This window comes from Berghia stephanieae, chromosome 4 (genome assembly GCF_034508935.2).
Source record: "Berghia stephanieae isolate SIO BIC M18660-M18661 chromosome 4, UCSD_Bste_1.3, whole genome shotgun sequence".
Taxonomy (NCBI): Eukaryota; Metazoa; Mollusca; class Gastropoda; order Nudibranchia; family Aeolidiidae; genus Berghia; species Berghia stephanieae.
Genome location: NC_088363.1, coordinates 62,989,734 through 63,004,733, shown reverse-complemented (window position 1 = coordinate 63,004,733; position 15,000 = coordinate 62,989,734). Strand labels below are relative to the sequence as shown.

The 15,000-nt window shown below is 36.9% G+C and overlaps 1 protein-coding gene across 1 annotated transcript in view; it reads left to right on the top strand.

The window, feature by feature from the left end:
• The window catches only part of LOC144970992 (uncharacterized), a 47,903-nt gene extending 42,623 nt beyond the window's left edge, over positions 1-5,280 (top strand). Inside the window, exon 4 of the mRNA XM_078911269.1 lies at positions 5,011-5,280. Coding sequence (XP_078767395.1) covers positions 5,011-5,180 — 170 coding nt within the window. The 3' untranslated portion in view covers positions 5,181-5,280. The remainder of the gene's footprint in view (positions 1-5,010) is intronic.
• The last annotated feature ends 9,720 nt before the right edge of the window (positions 5,281-15,000 follow it).

Genomic DNA, 15,000 nt, shown 5'->3' with positions numbered 1-15,000 from the left:
TCAGAGTATTTCCTTAACAATGAGCCCGTAACAGATTGGGTTATCAGACCTGCATAAAACTTAAGTAAACCTTGGAATATACGCCTAATAATACGGAGTTATAGTTAGACACCGAAGCTCGCCTAACGAACGACTTGCCCAACACGTGACCATTTTTTTTCTCGCGTCCTCTCGTCTAATCTCGTCACTCCGGAATAGAAAGAGGAGGCGGAGCTCATATGATATAACGCAATGAAAGTTCTGTCCGATGACGGGTGGGGGGATATCACCTCTCCAAAACTTACCTTATTATATGAGATCTTGAGATTCTTATCCAATCATCGATTGCTCGTTTGACAGTTCGCTTGTGAACAGTTAGGAGACCATCTCTTGATTTATGGGCAGGCGGCTTTGCGTAAAGGCGGTGAGTGTTGTATACATCAAAGAGTACCGCTGACCAATGGGTAAATAGTGGTTGTGTAACCCAAAAGCCCTGCCGTCTCGACTGCAAGGTCTTGTGTGTAATAGTTGCGTCACCATCTCAAGGCTCAGGAATTAATTAGTGAGCTGATTCAAACAATGTGAGTTTCAAATTTATCGTATACGTAATCATTTGGAAGCTACAGAGAAAGGTGTTTTTGTGTAATCCCTTTCACACACACACACACACGCGCGCGCGCGCACACACACACACACACACAAACATATACAAACAATACACAAACAATACACATCCCTGGTCATCTATAGCCTATATTATTAATGTTAATATATACATCCCATGCTGATTGTCACTACCCCCCCCCCCCCCCCAACCATTTCCACCATCCAAGTACCAGCGGCCTTTTCTCTTTGATTTCGTATCATGGTCTACCCGAAGCCCAACACCTCGATCGTTTGTGGGTCAACCCCCCCCCCCCTCCCCCCACCTTCCCCCGTAATCAATTTATAATTTTCTCTCTGTATAGAGCGCCACATGCACAATTATATACTATTGAATGACACTGACCTTGCCCCTCCCCTAACACAAGCCAACAGCAACCCAAGCTATCCTCTATCACGTGACCTTAGATCCGATGCTGCATACCGCTTGAGAGTCTTCACTATCCAGATCTCGTTCATGGTCACGTGAGAAGGCTATATCCGTTCGGGTTCGGCGTTCGGGTTCGGCGTTCGACCCGATTTCGTTAAAAGCCTAATATGTCAAAGTGATACCGAGCTGCTAGAAGCTGTGAATTGTAAAAAGTAATAAACAAAGATGAATATTATAACACCTTCATATACTGAACTTTCGGGCTCAAAACCCGTCTTCAGCCAACATCAAAAAATTATGAAAACATAAATACATTACTAAGAAATTAAAAAAAAAACCCCGATTGGCAAGAGAGAATTATTCGGTGCGTCCTATCTGTAGAAAAAAAAATTTGGAATGTAAATAGAGTTAACTCAGAGGGTAAGAAACAAAAATGAATATAACTTCGGGCTCAAAACCCTTCTTCAGCCAACAACAACAAAAAAAAAAAACAACAAAAAAAGATATAAATATATTACTAAATTCCAGATTGACGACGGAGACATTTTGTAGGTCCTTTCCGTTGTATAAAAATCTTGGAAAGTAAACAAAAAAAGAGCGTTCGATATGTAACTAAGGAGTTCCAATTTGAGCGGAATTTAAAACAACGCATAAAATTAGGTGCGTAAAATAAAAGATGAAAGGGAAATCGCGGGTAGAATAGAAATAAGTGTAAAAATAAATCAATAAATCCAATATAGCGGTGAAAATGATAATCCAGAATCATGACAAATGTACAGTAATCCTTAAGAAATGGGAGTGATCATGAATGTGAACGAATCTTGAGAATATCTACAACGATGAATGAAATAACACAAACCTGAGTTACATAGAAGTCAGAAATACCTCAGAGGCGACAGTTTAGTGATATTCCAGAGAGGACGTTCAGGATATATCTCTGTCGTTGATTTGGTGTTTTAGACATAGTCTATGTTACAGTGAATGACATAATCAGTCGGACGGTGAAAAGGTTTGAACTGAGATATTGCCAAGTTTAGATAGAAGGTCAAATTATTTTTATCAAAAATGAGGTCTTGTCATAAATAAGCTTAATTTCACTTCTACATATTTTTACGGCTAGTCAAATTGAAAAAGTATGAAATTTGAGAAAAGTTTCTGGATACCTTTCCCATACATCTGACCATAACTTCATGAAAAATCACGCACCCGATTCACTTCAAATAAAGATTAAAATGCTCTAGGGAGCATATTCTTTCAGAAAATGCAAAAAAATGCAATCCAAAATTTTCACCTTCCGACTGATTATGTCATGTACTGACATATATATTTATGTTTTTTGTTGTTCTATTTTTGTTGGCTGAAGAAGTGTTTTGAGCCCGAAGCGTTGTGTGTTTAGGTATTTTGTCCTTCTTCTTTTTTTTTTTAAGCTGTTATATTCATTTTTGTTTATCGCCTAATATAACGCAAGGTTTCCTTATAATTCCAATTCAATTCAAATTTATTCGAACCTAAGTTGACGTCATATCAGTATTGATTTTTATTTTTTTTTTATTTTTTTTGCTGGTCGTGTACTATTAAAAAACTTTGAGATTGTATGTAGAGCTATATCCACTAAACGTGTTAAAATCGCTTAACAAGAGGTCCCCAGCCACCAATAACACTTAACATGAAGGACGAGACATGACGCCTGTTAAGCGATATTTCAATTTCGACAGAGACAAGGCTGTTAACGACCAGGTACTCATCTTACACCTGAGTACGGTGAGAGAATATGAGTAAAGCGCCTTTCCAAGGACTAAACTATGCGGCGCCGAGCGAAGCTCGAACCCAGGTCCTTCCGATCTGAAAGCGAGTGTCATACCACAAGACCACATAGCCGCACAAAACGATTATATTATTATAAGCGATTAATGTTAATATAATATCATATTGTTTTGGAGATAACAACTTCGGGTTTTACCAGCCAAGAGTCGTGGCTACAGTCCTGCCTACTATAACGAAAAATTCGTAGAATTTTTGTTCAAATTTTTTAGAACTTCGTGAGCATCACTTGGTTATTAAAACATTCGATTTGAAAGTTTGATGCCAGCCAACATAATTTTAAGGCTTCTGGGGTACTGTTTAATCCATAGGAGAGTAAATTGTTGATTTTAAAAGTTGACTATTATAGGGACTACAAGTTTTATTTCCTGAAAATTACGAATTGTTTAATTTTCAGGTTGACAGGTCTGTGGCCATATTGACTGAATTCAACCGAAATTATCGTCATTACAGGTCCTAAATTAATATTATTCACGTTTTTAACATAAGTGATTGAAAAGAGCGTGACGTAAATCGTTGTAAACCATCATTGTGATAAATACCCACAATCAAGAGGGCAAGTTCATTTGGATGACATGGTGCTTTTGACTGAGACTGGGGGGGGAGGGGGGGGGGCGCAGGCGTGACGTCGCACCTTCTACTTTTCCGGTTCCAAAATTCTTGGAAGTGTGTATGTAGCCAATCCTTCGGAGTGCTAATAATGCATAGGTCATCTATTGAATCAAAAGCTGGCATAAATTAATTTGGTACCAGGATGCATAAGCTGATTCTACGTTCGACGGGACGTAAAAAGAGCGAGGATGGGTGATCTATAGATAGTGTGCGCTTGGCTAAGAAGTCCACAACATTGCCACCCGGAAGTATAGCGGACCATGGGTATGTAACCAATGATCTACTTCAGTTATTGAAGATATTCATCTTGTTCTGTAGCCTTATTAGCTTGGAATTTCTTTCAATTTACAGAGACAGCGCCTTTTCAAGGCACATTCTTAGGGCTAAGCCACACCGGAGACTGACTCCGGCGACCCGGCACTGCCGTCCTCTGCTGTCTTTCGGATAAAGATGTCGGGCACGGACAAAGCACTAAGAATAAAGAGAACAACAGCTAGACCTACCCATGCCAAGCACCCGACGTCCTCTGCGTTTGTTTGTTGTTGTTGTTGTTTTGTTTTTTTGTTTTTTGTTTTTTTTCGAGCTTGGTATAGGTAGGTCTAGCGGCTCTTTTCTTTATTCTAAATATTTTGTCCGTGCCCGACGTCTTTATCCGGAAGGCGGCAGAGGACAGCAGTGCCGGGTCGTTGGAGTCAGTCTCCGGTGTGGGTTAGCCCTTAATATTAACTGCAGTCGAATTCTGCCAGCTCAGAAGTACTCAACGTTAAGTGGGATCATTGATGGTTGAAGGACTTCTATCATTTTTTGGTGGGAGTTTCACTTTTGCTTATGGGCTGTAAAATGTCATGTCAGAGAAGAAAAATTTTTAGATTGAAAAGCTGTTGTATTCATACTTGTATGACGTCTGACTATACTAAATAAAATAAATTGTTTATTACCTCAGCGAAATGCTTAATATCATCGCACACACACTCGAAGGAGACGTAATTTCTGCACAGGATATTTCAAACAATCACGAACGTGGACAAACGACAGAGCACATAGTTTCTTTCCTATGTCTGTGAATCATAATATGATAATAGGGGAAAAAAGTGTGATGTCAAATTACTGGTTCCTATTTCATTGGAAGTGTTAAAAAACACTCTTCCGGAGGACTAAATGCATACCTAGTGTAATTCATCTTCTGGTGTTAGAGTGACGGCATCTTATTTTCTAGTCTAAAGAATATGCAGGCGTCAATTAAGATCTTCCTTTCTCCTCTTTTATGCCTGTAATCCTAAGAATGTGTCTGTACATCTGTAGTTAAGTTATCTTTATGAAAATATTCATTATTAGTACTTCGAAGGACTGGTTACATACACACTCCCAAGGATTTAGGAACCAAAAGAGTGGAGGGTTTGAATTCACGAATTTTCTCCCCATTTGATAAATTGAGATACATACTAATTTGGGATCCAGATGGATAAAAAAAAGCAACAACACCATCAAATTGAGATTATGAAAGTGATAAATTAAGGAACAGACACTGGCATGAGATAAAGATCATAATATACACATTTTTTCAGATCCTTATCAAATACAGACTAAGAGAGAAATGAAGAAAAGAACAGAGATACAGAAAACGATGGGGCGCGATCCGACGGTGATGAAAATAGTCTTGTGCCTACGGATCGAAAAGTCGGAGAGTTCAAATCCCAGAGAAGATATCCACCGTCTCCAAATGATGTCGGGATGATTCAGACCTCTAAAAGTGAATTTTTCAGATGAAAGGATAAGAAATAAGAATTTTGAGTTGGTTGCAAAGTAAGAAATATTCTTTTTTTCTCCAACGTAACGATCAGAAATTATCACCAAGTTTCTTCTTTTTTCGCTATAGAATGAAAGAAGTTGACGTCACGCAACTCTTTGTTATAATTTTTAGACAGCCTGTTAGTGATTAATTCTCACTCAATTATAAAAATCAGACTATAAACATTAAAGGTTACACATAGTTTTGAATATTGGTATGTTAAATTTTGACTGATGGATTCTGTAAGTTTGTTTGTTTTACCTAAACGCATGGGGAGCGAAGTGACCGAGTGGTTAAAGCATTGCACTGTGACCCGGAAGGTCCCAGGTTCGAGCTCCGTTTTCGTTTTTTTTTCCTTCAAGATTATAAACCCTCAATTTCCTCACTTAGACAACATGGGTGATTCCTGTTGACATCAGACATCTTGTTTGATGAATTATCTATATTCCTTCGTGAGATGCCTCGCCGACGATATCTTATGATGTCGTAGCGGAAGGGCATAGTCTTTTATAATTAAACGCTTTCAGCATCAGCAATACATTCAATTTCCAGCATCGAGCTCACCCTGGAATTACACTTCTTTGAGACGGGGCAGCAATATGTGACTCACCGCTACAATCTGGTATTGTGTCGGAGTGAACGAGATAAAGAAAATGAAGTTTAAATGAATTGGGAAATTTGACATTTTTGACGTGTATTAACTCTCTCTCCTTACCTATCATATTCATGACTTTTACTGAAATGGCATACCAATAATACCACACACAATTAATTTTTAACCTCAAATTCAAAAGCAATAAGTATTTACTTACTTACTTATCCGAACCAGCGACCACCTGAGCTCTCGCCCTTCGGTCTTGTGCCATGACGTAGAAGTTAGACGTCTTTTGTAGTTGTTCCATGTGACTATAAAGTGTGTTAGGGATGCTTAGATTTGGTGGGAGGAATGTGCATCTCAGGTCTTCAAGAGGTTGACATTCAAGCAAGTGGTGTGTTACTGTTTCATTGGGGTGTTGACATAGGGGGCAGGAAGGGGATGTGTCTTTTGTAATTTTAAAGCAATAAGTACAAACTATACATATTTGGGTTGAGCAAAGCAAGCTTTACAAACTAGCATTAGGTTCTTGTAAATATAACAAAGATTTTTTCTTCAAATGTTATGATTTACAAAATGAATCTGAGTAAGGGAAATGTTGTTTGTATCGAAACGAATGCCAGTTAGGAGAAGGTTAAGAAACACAAATTCACCTTACCTCGGTGATTAAATGCATTGCAATACCTAGCTCATCTTAAAACTGTTGTGCTTAAAATGAAATTCTCAGCTCGAGCGTAGCCATCGATAATTTATAGCCTGACACTGACCAAAAAATGACGTCAAAATGCCAATCTTTTGCCACAAAAGAAAACAAATCGTGAGCTGTATTCAATAGTTCAACCAATGGGACCACTTGTTTCCATGAGCACTACTAACGACAACTCACTAGGCGGTGCAAAAACCAAATAATGACGTCAAAATGCCAGTTTTTTGGGGGTTTCAGTGTCAGGCTATTACTTAACGATGGCTCGGCTAGAGTCGATCCCCAAATTATACTGTTTTGAGACGACTGACTGGTGGTCACAGACGTACTCGTATAGATAGAACGAAGTTGACGTCACTCAGGTATTTGTTATTGTTTTTTGCCATCCGCGTTTATGAGTAATGCTCACTGAACTGTTTTAACCCGACTATAAACGTTCATGGATACATACAGTTTTGTGTGTTGCTCCGTTATACTTCCGGATGGCAATGTTATGAGGTTCTTAGCCAAGCGCATACTATCTATAGATAGAACGAAGTTGACGTCACTCAGGTCTTTGTTCGGCTATGTGGTCCAGTGGTATGACACTCGCTTTCGGATCGGACGGTCCTGAGGTCGAGCCTGGCTCGGCGCATAGTTGAGTCCTTGGAAAAGGCTCTTTACTCACATTCTCTCATCGTACTCAGATCTAAAATGAGTACCTGGCCGTTAACAGCGTTGTCTCTGTCGGGAAAAAATTCTATTATCGCCAAACAGGCGTTATGTCTCGTTCTACATGTTAAATGTTGCTGTTGGTTAGGGACCCCTTGTAAAGCACTTTGAGTACATTAAGTGGATATTGCGCTATATAAAACCTCACAATTTTTGTTTGTTTATTTTTATTTTTTTATATTTTATTTTGGTTACTGTTTTTTGTCATCCGAGTTTATGAGTAATTCTAGTTTTGTGTGTTGGTACGTTATGTGTAACCTTAAACGTTTATAGTCTGGTTCATGCAGTTTTGTGATAATTACTCATAAACGCGGTTGGTAAAAAAACAATACAGAGTTATAGTTGCTCACCGAACGGACACCGAACGAACGACTTACCGATCACGTGATCAGTTTTTTCTCGCGTCCTCTCGTCTAATCTCGTCACTCCGGAATAGAAAGAGGAGGCGGAGCTAATATGATATAACGCAATGAAAGTTCTGTCCGATGACGGGTGAGGGGATATCACCTCTCCAAAACTTACCTTATTATATGAGATCTTGAGATTCTTATCCAATCATCGATTGCTCGTTTGACAGTTCGCTTGTGAACAGTTAGGAGACCATCTCTTGATTTATGGGCAGGCGGCTTTGCGTAAAGGCGGTGAGTGTTGTATACACCAAAGAGTACCGCTGACCGATGGGTAAATAGTGATTGTGTAACCCAAAAGCCCTGCCGACTCGACTGCAAGGTCTTGTATGTAATAACTGCGTCACCATATCAACGCTCAGGAATTAATTAGTGAGGACTCTCAGTATATATATATTAAAAAAACAAACAACGCTTTTGAATCACACGAGATACATCAGTGTGCTCGTCGCATTGAGAATTGAAAAATGAGATATAAATCAAGAAAACCGACCGGAAAATAAAGAAACTATCATTAAATTTTAAAAATTGAGCAATATTTTTTTCAAAATCAATCTACTAGAAAAATTTTTTTATTTCTAAACCTATTTTTGTGAAACAAAGATAAATGTTCTCCTTTTTGCAGGCTGTTCAACAATGTGGTTTTCAAATTTATCGTATACGTAATCATTTGGAAGCTCCCGAGAAAGGTATTTTTGTGTAATCTCTTTCACACACACGCGCGCGCACACACACACACAAAAACACACACACACAAACATATACAAACAATACACAAACAATACACATCCCTGGTCATCTATTGCCTATATTATTAATGTTAATATATACATCCCATGCTGATTGTCACTACCCCCCCCCCCCCACCCCCCAACCATTTCCACCAAGTACCAGCGGCCTTTTCTCTTTGATTTCGTATCATGGTCTACCCGAAGCCCAACACCTCGATCGTTTGTGGGTCAACCCCCCCCCCCCCCTCCCCCCTCCCCCCACCTTCGCCCGTAATCAATTTATAATTTTCTCTCTGTATCGAGCGCCACATGCACAATTATATACTGTTGAATGACACTGATCTTGCCCCTCCCCTAACACAAGCCAACAGCAACACAAGCTATCCTCTATCACGTGACCTTAGATCCGATGCTGCATACCGCTTGAGAGTCTTCACTATCCAGATCTCGTTCATGGTCACGTGAGAAGGCTATATCCGTTCGGGTTCGGCGTTCGGCGTCTCGTTCGACCCGATTTCGTTAAAAGCCTATTAGCAAAGACCCGAGTGACGTCAACTGCATTCTATCTCTCAGACCTCGGCCCTTCTAGAATGACAGCACATAGGATTTAACCCTTTCCTTGTGGATTTCATTTCAACCTTTAACGAAGTCCATTACCCTTAATAAGAGTACTCAATTGATGCTATGCTAGGTATAATACTCACAACACCACCAGCCGGATATAACACACAAAACTATGTGTAACCTTCAACGTTTATAGTCTGATTTATATAATTTAGTGAGAACTGAAATGCCTGTCTAAAAGCAATAACAAATAGCGGAGTAGCGTCAATTTCGTTCCCTCCACGATAGGCAGATTCTCATTGTTGACACTGCTCTCTTAGAGAACACTATTTTAAAAATACTATAGCAACCAGGCACATAATGAGGAAATATGCGACCGTTTATCTGAAAACGGTATTATGCAGGGGTAAGCTAGTTGTCAAAAATTGATTTCAAAGTAAAAATAACCAGAAATATGAGATTTTAGTTTTTATCACCAAAAAAAATTTACATCTAATGTTTTTGGTACATCAAAAACATTTTTTTCTTTAGTCATCCCCAAGGGGACATTTGTCTTTAGGGGCTATTCAAAGGGAAGACTGGAACAACCCAGATGTCAGCCGCAGTGCAGCGCCACAAAGTGAGCTAGGGCGAGGTGACTTGCTTTAAGGCCACACAACGAGGCGGGTAGTCGAACTCGATACCTTTTGGGTACGAAGCAAAGACCGTACCGCTGAGCCACGCTGCCCGCTAAAACATAGGATTAAACCACGTTTCTTATCTTTTGTATTATAAAATCAGTTTTTAGCATCTAAATCAGACGACTGGTAACAGACGGACTCATAATACAATGACATTATTATTATTATTATTATTATTATTATTATTATTATTATTATTATTATTATTATTATTATTATTATTATTATTATTATTATCATTATTATTATTAGTATATTATTATTATTATTATTATTAATTATTATTATTATTATTATTATTATTATTATTATTATTATTATTATTATTATTATTATTATTATTATTATTATTATTATCAGACCTTGCCCAATACATTTTTATATAATATACCCTACTAGAACGACATATTTAAGACGGCCCCGACATAATACCTATCTGAGACATCGCCGACATAGTACCGACTTTATATATATATATATATATATATATATATATATATATATATATATATATATATATATATATATATATATATATATATAATTAAAAAATTATGCCTTTTGCGCCACGATATCATAAGATATCGTCGCCTAGGCATTCCACTAAGGAATATAGATAACTCATCAAACAAGATGTCTGATGTCAACAGGAATCACCCATGTTGTCCAAGTGAGCAAATTGGGGTGGGGGTTAATAATCTTGCTCAAGGATAAAAACGAAAGTGCCTGAAGCGGGACTCGAACCCGGGTCATCCGGATCACAGTGCAATGCCTTAACCACTCGGCCACTTCACTCCCCCCCCCCCCAATATATATATATTTATATAATCTATATATACTTATAAAAGGGAGAGATGGAGGGAGAGAGATCGAGAGGTGAAGGAGTGGTGAGAAGGGTAGAGGAGGAATAGGAAAAATAAAGCAACTTAATATAATAACATCAAGTAGGGGCTTTAGCGTTTTTCCCCCATAAGAGACCTAACTGAAATAGGGAAAAGCAACAGAAAATGGAGGGGAATAGAGAAATTCCTCTAACACCGCAAATCAAGTGACGTAACGCCATAAAGAAGTGTGCGGTCATTCGAGGACACTGACTGGGGAGAAGTCCCGCAGGAAATAGCAGGATGCTGAAACCTCATAAATGGGAAAATGTAAAGGCTACCCAATTCGTCTTTCCAATTAACCAAAGTATTTTCGACTCAATAACTTTGATATCGATTATCCCATTTGTAAAATATTCTAGTCTTCGATAGTCGCATTTATATTAACTCGAATTTATATAGTTTAGATTAAGATCAAAATTTTAAGCCTCCGGTCGTTGTGTACATATATGCAGGTCTGACATCTGAACGCAATTATGGGCCTAGTTTACCATTGTTGTAATATTTTGCGTCATTTTTTGTGATTTCCATTACAACAATGAGCCCATGATTAATTGGGTTATCAGACCTGCAAATAAGTGCACGTCGCCTCAGTTTGACCTCGACATAGCATCGTTTTGAGACGACTTATCTCATATTATAGAGGATGGCCAAGACTGTAAACGTGAGCAACTATAGAATCTACAACTTACCCAGTATTATAACATTTCCTCTAACGTTCTGTGAGAATCACTGAAGAAAAACGAAACCTTCAGTAAAATAACAACCGTAACATTGTTCAAGGGATATTTTAACAATAAATGGATTCTGTGCACTTTTGCCATTTATTTGGAAATTCGCACATGTTCCAAATGTTGCCCTGGAATTTGGAACTACGTTGCATGGGATTCCCTAGAGTCGAAATATTATTCTATAATAAAGAACTGCTCTCTTTTGTTTTTCATTTATTTACCTTATCATTTGTTACTTTTGTGTGTATTTTTGGAAAAAATTCTTCAAAGCCTTGTATTTTCTGTTTGTTATGCAATGGATATTGTGCCCCACATTTTTTTCATTTCAAAATAAGGTCTCAGAGTTTAAAGTTCGAACTATAGTCAAGAAAAACAGTATTAAAAAAAGGTTTGTTTCGCGTTTAATATGTCCTTATCCTATTGTAGTGGGATTAAAATGGGAAGGCTTCCGTGACATAAATAAATATGACTTTATCCAACAAAATTGTACACGCGGATATAACAACATAAGTCATCCTATGTTAGATTCAAATTCGCATTAACTAAAACGCTTAGATCGTGCTTATATAACGATATAATAGATACAGTCAACCATTCGCTCCTCACATGTATAGCGCCGAGCATATTCAATACCTGAACTCAATATATACGAGTTAGAAAATTATCGCCCAGTCTCGAACTTGCCCTTTCTCCTCCAAAGTTTTAGAAAACGTTGATCTGAAACAATTGTTAAACACATTGAATCAAATAATATGAGAGTCTTCCAATCGGCATTCTTGGCACGGCTTAGTACTGAAATGGCACTTCTAATGCTGATGTCTGATCCGTTCTAAGGAAACGGATGATTTGCTTCTTGAAATGGACAGCAAGAAGATCGTGTCCTCGTCCTACTTGATCTATCTGCTGTCCCAAAACAGCTTTGGAATTAAGAGGAATGCATTAAACTGGATCAATTCTTTTCTGACATGTTATATACATAGAGTGAGAGTAAAGGAAGATATATCAGAGGCCATTAACCTCAAATAAGGAGTCACGCAAGGCTCTGTATTATGACCTATACTCTTTACACTATACACGTAAGAACTCACCAAGAGTCTACGCAAATATAACATTGATTACTATCTTTTATATGCAGACGACACACACATGCATATGGCATGCGAACAAATTGATCTAAGCCAAACGTTAGTTACCATTGACAATCAATAGTTGGATGACAACAAATAAATTTAAGTTGAATGATGAAAAGACTGAAAAGCCATTTTAGGTCAGCCCAATATAACTTAGCCTATTGGGAATATCAAATGAAACATAAATGGCTTGATTGTGCAAAGTTAATTCATTGTTAAAAATATCGGAATATTCATGGATGAGAAAATGACACTAGACAAGTATACATAAAATATCTTTCTCAATTTCTGAATTTCCATCTTAACAGAATTGGTAAAATTAGAAACCACATAAATATAGATATGATAAAAACTCTGATTACATTATTGGTTCTTTCAAAACTTGGTTATTGCAACTCTTTCTTCTCTTTTTAAACAGCACTAGTGTGAGAATAATCAGGCTGCAAAGAATTCAAAACAATGCTGCAAGATTAGTCCTTAAACGCAGCAAGGAACAGCATGCGTCACTTTTGCTAAAAGAGCTTCATTGGCTTCGAGTTGATGAGCGAATATCGTACAAAGTTTTAGTATTTTGAATTAAATGTCTTAACTCATGTCAACAAACTTATATTTAAGACAAACTTAAAGTTCTACACACCAACCAGATCCCTTCGCTTGTCATCCGATTGAAAATTGCTGATTACTCTAGGAAAGGGCTCTTACGTGTCATGAGGAGGACTCTCTTTTTCTAGAAACGTCCCAACCCTCTGGAACAAATTTCCAAGGTAACTACGACATTGTTCATCGGAAAATGAGATTAAAAATCCCATTGACAAAGAACTTGTCGAACTGATATACAGGGTGTTTTTTCCTTACTACCCGATAAAGAAATAAAATAGCTTGAAAACTAGAAATGATAGAAACACATAGGTTTTTTTGCATAGTTTTCCACCACTAAGGTAGTCACGTTTATGTGTAAAAATTTCACGAAGAAGCTATAAGCCGTTACAATACAGTTGTATTACTTGTAAAAGATGAGAAATTTGACTCAGCGACTGATTCAGCTTACACAAATCTTATTTAACACATAAGACAGGTCTTCATACCGTAGCTAAACCTCTACATAGGATCATCCATTCTCTCTCAACGTATCTAACCGCTTCCTCAATTCTCTTCATGTGTTTTATAGCATTTAAGGAATAACTGTCGCCACAACGTCCTTTATCTCGATTTGAGATGGCTGCAATATCTTATTCTGGTGGCATAAACTCTGTCTTTAACGTAACACCAGAAAAAGAAATCAAGAGGGATGGTATCAGGTAACCTGGGTGGCCAGTTGATGGGCCCACCCCTTGCACTCCATCTGCCAGGAAAGTTTTTATCTTAACAGGCTCTCACATTCAATCCCCAATGAGAAGGTGCTCCATCTTGCTGGAAAACGACTTTGTTAAAAGCAACTGTATGGGGTATCTAGTAAAAAGACACAAGCATTTCTGTGTATGATGCGGCAGTCACAGTGTCTTCGGTGAAAAAAATGGTCCAATCACACGATCAAACATTAAAGCAAACCAAGCAACTTTCGGAGATTTAGTTTTAAACGGTATGAAGCCCTGTCTTGTTTGTTGAGTAAATTTAGAGTAAAATTGCATCAGATACAATTTTTATTTCTATTCCAATTTTGTGTCAAAAAATCGCTTGAGTAAAATTTCTCTTTTTTAAAATAAACACGACTGTATTATGTAACGGCTTATGGCATCTTCCTGAAATTTTCACCACAATGAAATTTTAATTAGTGTTGGAAAACTAGAAAACTATTTAAAAATTTTTTTAAAAAACGAAACAAACTTAAATATGTTTCTATCATTTCTAGTTTTTAAGCAATTTCAATTCTTTATCGGGTGGTAATGAAAAAAACCCACCCTGTATGTATGCGATTAAGTGATTGAAGTAGAATTATGATCAACTTCTACAATACTGTTTCGAGTATTCGCTCTCATATATATTATGATACTTATTTCTAATTTGATTAAGTGATTATATATATATATATATATATATATATATATATATATATATATATATATATATATATATCCATATATATATATATATATATATATATATATATATATATATATATATATATATACATATATATATATATATATATATATATATATATATATATATATATGATTATTATACATAAAATGATTATATATGATTATATATATCTTGTATGTAAATATCATGCATTGTTATCTTATTATGGTTATTTTCTATATGTATGGATGCATGAGTACGTGGGTGTGGTTTTTGTTTTGAATGTTACGGTTAAAGAAATCTTTGTACACCACACATACATGGGTACATTTAAGTTGAATAACTATCTTAACCATGTTTATCATTATTGTGTTCTTCCAATCAATAGATTTTTAGCATTACTATTAATATTAAGGGCTTTCAAAGAGATTTTATCCTATTTCACCCTATACCATATGTTATGTTATATTTTATTATGGTGATATTTATTTTCAATCTGGCATTGTGTGACACATTATGCTAACACAGCATTGTAACCAATCGATTAGTCCATTTTAAGCCCACTATTTTGACATGATATGAAAAGTGGTTAAGTCCACCACAGACTGAGC